The 6,510-nt window shown below is 43.5% G+C and overlaps 1 protein-coding gene across 1 annotated transcript; it reads right to left on the reverse strand.

Annotated features, from left to right (window-relative positions):
- Positions 1 to 384: 384 nt before the first annotated feature.
- On the reverse strand, positions 385 to 4,212 carry zgc:153675 (uncharacterized protein LOC768179 homolog). The gene is made up of 3 exons (XM_063215959.1): positions 3,731 to 4,212; positions 3,207 to 3,294; positions 385 to 1,872 (listed from the first exon to the last, which is right to left on the reverse strand). Exons 1-3 carry the CDS (start codon positions 3,737 to 3,739, stop codon positions 1,565 to 1,567), a joined length of 405 nt encoding a protein of 134 aa, XP_063072029.1. The 5' UTR covers positions 3,740 to 4,212; the 3' UTR covers positions 385 to 1,564.
- Positions 4,213 to 6,510: the final 2,298 nt, after the last annotated feature.

Genomic DNA, 6,510 nt, shown 5'->3' on the forward strand with positions numbered 1-6,510 from the left:
GGTTATCCTACATGTATGGAAAGCCATGCTTTATCTTCAACTGTAGCCTACTTATCAGAGGGCAATGCACACTTCATTGAGTAGCCCTTCTCATCAGTAGACATATACTGTATTCATCCTGCTTTTGTGTGTGTGTGTGAATGTGTGCGTATGTGTACTTCTGCTTATAGCTCTTTTGAAGGGTGGTGAGAGAATACACAGCACTGTGCCAAAACACTCACAAACAAGGTCCCACTTAAGCAAGCGGTACAGGAACACCTCTGTTTGTTTCCAAGCAGCCATCATCCTTAAACACAGCAGCACATACAGTAACGTATAAGGCCAGGTCCTAAAATACCCTTTTCAACACTGCAACTAATGCTCAAGAAAAGACCAGACGTTGGGTAGAGTAGACCACATTATTTCCAAAATGGCTTTATTACAACAAAGAGTAAAAACCAGCACGTTTCTCGGATTAACCGACTTTTGGATCGGACCTGGGTACTGTACTGTAAGGTTCTGGCTCTTTGCCAGGGCAGCTCTGGGTCAACTCCAAGGGCTTGGTGCTGCTGACTGGGCACGGGGCATCAGCATGGTACAGCACTTCTTCTCGACATTCTAATTGCACCGAAGTAAACACACACACACATACACACAGTAGGCATTGGAAACAGTAATTCCATTGAAATGTCCATATAGATATGGTTTCAAAGTACAGCTAGGATAGGAGCCACTGTTGTTGTGCCACACAAAAATAGCCCTTGCTCAATAAATACACCATTTATTTTATTTCATTCTGTTTTAAAGCTCTTTAGAAGTAAAAACATTAAACAGCTCTGGATACAAGTACGGACTCCGTTAGTTATCCGTAGCACTACTCTTTGATTCGAAAACCAGCACTGTCATTTCACATCAGTTCAGTCAGGCGGGTAGTTCTTGGGTTTTTTTTGCACATGAAATTATTTATGTTCCCCTTATTTTGTGGCTGGCAAGTCTGCAATGGATATAATTACACTGTGCGCACACACACACACACACACACACACACACAAACAAACACACACATTCCATACATAACAGTCCAACAAACAGAAGACTGATAACAGTTATTGCATTTCAACGGCATTAAACGGAATCCTCGGGAAATGATAGTCTTTCTTTTTCACTGGCTTGAGAAACAACCATTTGAGAGGGTGGTCTCACTCCCACCAGACACTTAAGATACAAAACACTGGAAACAAAAAGAGACACACAAGACATGGGTCGCCACGCACAACAGACAGAAGCACAAAAACACACAAACAAAGCAACATTTTCAAAAGAAAATGAAAAAAAAGAAAAGTATGGCGGTCCCACATACATCTCTGCTTATGCCCCACAAAGCAGAGCTCTTTTCTTCTCACAACAGGCCACTGTCATTTGGAATAGTGTCATGGCTCAGGTGGTGGAGTAATGACAAGTGTCCCGTGTTCCTCCTCTGCATAATCATCATCATCATCATCTCACATCTTCATCCTCACGCTCCTCATCCTCATCATAAGTTGTCAGCACATCTTTCATCTCCTATACGTCCCCACCGCTCTCCTCACTCGGCCTTGTCCTTCCTCTTGGCCGTAAAAGGGACCTTGCTGGCCACTGTAGAGCCCACGGTGGACACGCCCCCTGCCACGGCTGACACGCTGCCCTTCACCAGGCCCACGCCCACCGAGGGCACGGAGGTGACCACCGTCTTGGTGATCTCCAGGCTCTTGCCCCCCACCCAGGCCACGCCGCCTACTGTCGCCCCCACCACCGTCTTGGTGGCGCCGAAGAGACCCCCGGTCACGCGCCAGATCATGCTGGGCTGGGCCACGGGGTGCTCCTTCCCGTCTTTACCATTCGGGCTCTCTGTGGCTATAGGGAGTGGAGAACAATAATACATATACAGTATATATTAACATTAAAATATGGTCTGTATTATTTTTGTTCCGCATTTTCTCTATTTGGATAGGAAAGTGATGAATGGGACTTGATATGAGCAGGAGAGAGAGAAGAGGGAAAGGATTGGGATATGACCCAGGCCGGACTTCAACCTAGGTCCTTGCGGTTACAGCCCACATGTGGTATGGGTAAATTTAAGTACAGGGCGCCACAACAACTCCCATAGTTACGTTTTTCAACACAATCGGGCAGGCCTAGCACACACTGGCATACAGACAGACACACTGATCAAACATCTGGCACTTGGGGTCGGGTCATTCTTAAAATCAGAAAGTTGCATAGCACTGGCAGGGTTGAAAACTCCCATCATCTACATGAGGGATTTTTTCTTTGTGACCATCAGAGGGCCAGATGACCACGGATCTGCCTGCAACTTGCAGGTTCGAGGTGCAGTTGGTTGCTCAGTGACCAAGTGTAACTTCAACAGCTTGAATCTGTAGTGGTTAAAAAAGTCTGTTCATTATGGTTTTAAATGCATGTTTTATCTATGGGCCGCACTGAGTGAGGAGGTGGGCCACATGTGGCCCCGGAGCCTCCAGTTGCCCATCCCTGATCTACATGGCTGAAGTGCCCCAACCTCACATTGCTCCTGGGACAGCAATAAATGCAATGCTTTGAATAAAAGTGTTACTTTCTGTAGATAGGGTGAACGGCCTTGGGTTGAAGGTTGTAAGAAAAGTCTGGGTTTTTTGTTGTTGCTTTTTTTAACAAATGTGTTTGCCTATAGTGTAATGTCAGTGTAATGGTTCAAGTGTGTCAGAAACTATTGTTTTACTTCTCCAAACTTGATTTCTATTTAACCAGTGGTCTACTCTCCACATTACCAACTAGGTCTAAGCTGCCTACTCCTCCCTCCAGCACAACCAATAATTTTCAAGAGGGCGACGTTCCAAAGAAATACTCTCTCCAGTACAGTACAGTAAATGATTTTGTTTTCTTCCCTAAAATATGAAATAGGCTACACTAGAGCTCTGTAGTCTGCTTCCCCTTGAGGCTCCCGAAGTAGGCCTACCCTCCCCCATCACATGAACACAGGCAACAGAAATAAACAACACGTCCCTTAATACTCCGATGCTTCATTTCTTTTGCATTTCAACACTTCATGTAGACCTATAGTCTACAGCATAGGCCTACCCAATATCACGGTCCCATATGGACACCGCACTTGAAGTCTGTCAACAATTGGTAGGAATCTAGTTCGTTTACACGTCGATTTGCTCAACGATAGTCTATACACGTAGGCTTACCTTCAACTGGACCGTTGTCTGAACATTCGGGTTCTTCTGGGCACTCGATGATGCCACTGCCAGTCTGTTGCACCTCTGCGTTTACGTTCTGTCGAAAATAGAGAGATGAAGTAAATGTTGGTGTTTTAAGAAAAACAACACATGAGGTTAAATAACCAAGGCTATGTTCATATGTTCAGCGCTGAAAAGTCTAAAATGTACCCTCTCCATCAAGATAAAACATGGATGACGTTTCCAACCCGAAGCTTCCAAACTTTTGCACGATGGAGTTGCCTACTCTGTGCGTTAGTTGTGACAGGAAAGACGGAATATGTAGCCATAAGTCTCCACAGAAAAACACACTATGCGCTCCGCGGATCTCTGGTACGACGCGCATTAATGAAGCGCAAATAAGTGCCAATAGTGAATCCATGTTCTTGCAAACTCAAACTTTCTTATTACGACACATTACATTTTGAATTCATGTAGTAGCATATACGCTCACAGAAACGTGTAAACAAGGCAAAAACACAGCGGTGTCTCACCTTGACCATTGTTTCCAGCACTTTCTGCGCTCCGCCGCTGATGTTCGTTATCTAATATTAGTCTCCGTCCCCGAAAATCCCACCTGTGACCAATGAATAGTGCGTCTTTGATGCCACTGCAATTTCAACAATTAACCAAACTCTTCTTATAGCACCACGATGGCGCGCTAGCGATTGCTATATTTTTTTCTGCCCCTGGAAGAGCTTGCGAGGTTGCAGAACTTTTTTGCAAAAAAAGAAAAAAGTATGGGGTTTAACTGAATGTACTGCCGACGTGGCGCTCTTCTCCTTGCGATCTTCCTCTGCAAGCACCCGGATCTTGCGTCACCTGCACAAACCGTTCGTTCATCCACAGCAACAGGCACAGATTGCACTGCAGGCAGAGAGTGTGCTGCATCAGGTTTCGGCACGGGCTCTTGGCGACAACCAACACCGACGCAATGTAAACAGGTAGATGTAGATGTAGATAGGCACTTTCGACAACTCGTTTGCCCCCAAAGAAAGTGACATTAAATGTAGTGGTTAAACCAGTCTCACATTCTGTTTTCGGGGCGTGACTTCCCAAAGAAATGACAGGGATGCCTCTCCGCACCGAGTGCCTTCAGGATCAGAGGTCCTGTCATGATTAATTTTACCTTCATTTCAACTTCATCTCTGAAAAAATGTCTTTGCACTACTCAGAAGCATACGCACTCTAACTATTAGATTAAAACACGATCAATAAATCAATCTAATCATAGTCTAGATTCTTCCGTTTAAATTGCGTGTCTCCTAATAGTGGAGATTGTGCGGAATGTGCGCCAATCCAAACTAACTAGGGTACATTTTATGTAGGTCTACATTTCAAATCAAGTGTACTTTATAGGAGAACATCTATGCAACAGGGTTAGCGCAGAAGTTTGAAATTGCGTACTTAGACCAGTCTCCAATGTGCTGTTAACTAGACATAACCAGACTAGACATTGACACAGCGCGCGCGCACACACACACACAGTGCAGTAAAAACTAACATACTGATACATGAATTTACATACTCTGACACCTTCACCCCCCCCCACACACACACACACACACATTTAGCAATAAGACGACTAACATGCTCATTTCTATATGACAAAAAATTGCTGCTCTATACATACCCAGAAAATGACGCAAAAATACACAATGAGACACAACCTTTATTGTTATAATCATCCATTGAGCCATTGAGTCAACATCTTAAAAAGAGCACCTGCATATTTATGGATAGCCTACAGTGAATGGTTGTTCTGCCAACAGAGGTCTTGTTGCTACTCTGTATTTGTGATACCACTGACCCCACGCTGGGGGGTGTACTGATGCTTTTCTCATTCGGTCACTCAATCACCAGGAGGGACACATTTCATCCATGGCGACAACAGGTTAATCCACCTGTCAACACAAGATGCACACAAGCTACATCACGTGGTTGTCTGGTGCATTGGAGTTCTCTGGTTTTCTCAATTTGTATTTTAACTGTAGGACATTACAAATATTTCCTATTTAGGGTCAAGCCATTTAAAGGCATTATATTCTTAGATCATAACATGTTGGACATATCCTGGTCAGAAAACATTCAAAGAATTTCAATGTACTTTCCAAACATCAAAACTAGCTTTTGGATATTAAATAGTACTCTTTAGACCTTATCCCATCACCAGTGGCAGAAATATGTGGTTACAGAATGTCATTATTTCTACAGTGCATACCCAATCTTGTACTTCCTATGCGTTTACATAGCTCAACATTAAAGTAAATTCACATTTAATGTCTACTTCATAGAATATTCATGTCTTCCTAGTCATGGCAGTTAATTGGTCAAATAGCCACCCTTTTAAGGCCAATAATTTGAAAGCCAAAACATGTTGGCCATTCTAAACATTCAAAGGGAGACTGCCAAATGGGAAACAAAAAAATAGTTTTAGAATATTTAAATGGTATTCAATATTTTAGTAGTTTATTTCCAGAATTCATGCTGCTCATTCACAAATGTCAGCACAGTTGCAATGAGCAGCATTAAACTATACTCTTCGGTCAGATCAAACATGTAGCCCATCACTGATGAGAGAAATGTCAGGATTTGTATTTTCACACACTTCAACATCACGTTAAAACATCACAATTTAAATGTCCACTTTGTAGATTTAACACTACAGTATAGCTGCTTGTGCCAGGGTTACGCTGGTCTGGCATGTATACATCTGATAGTGATGAGGAATGTTTATGACCAAATGTTTTAGAAAAATCACATGCTCCAAACGTAGAAGAACATGTACCCGCTACACAGGAGGAAGAGGCAAGTGTTGTCCGCATGCATATACAGATGGAAATGTCTCCAAGGAAGCACTCTGTCCTCTGTATCACTGGATGATACGGTCAAGCCACGTTGTGATCTTGTCCAGAAGTACTACGATTTCTGGCCCGTTGGATTGGATCCCTGTGCCCCCTTCCTACTGGACATCACAAGTGTGGATGCAAAGTTTTGTGGATGTGTATCCTATGATGTGCCAGAGAAATCCACTAGGGCAACGTCCATAAGTAGACTTTAACCAAGTCACTTGCTATCGCATGGAATTCACTGTCAATTTTCAAGTTCCCTTTAGACTGTATTAAAAACAAACTGTAATAAAAAAAACTGTGTGCTGGTAGCCCACAGTCAAGGCGTCATACACACACTGTCAATTCAGCTACCGGTGGAGGTACACACACACAAGCTTGTGTCCGACTCTTGGAAACCAGGTGGATGACAGCAGATGACCCAT

The sequence above is a fragment of the Engraulis encrasicolus genome, chromosome 14 (assembly GCF_034702125.1).
Source record: "Engraulis encrasicolus isolate BLACKSEA-1 chromosome 14, IST_EnEncr_1.0, whole genome shotgun sequence".
NCBI classification, from domain to species: domain Eukaryota; kingdom Metazoa; phylum Chordata; class Actinopteri; order Clupeiformes; family Engraulidae; genus Engraulis; species Engraulis encrasicolus.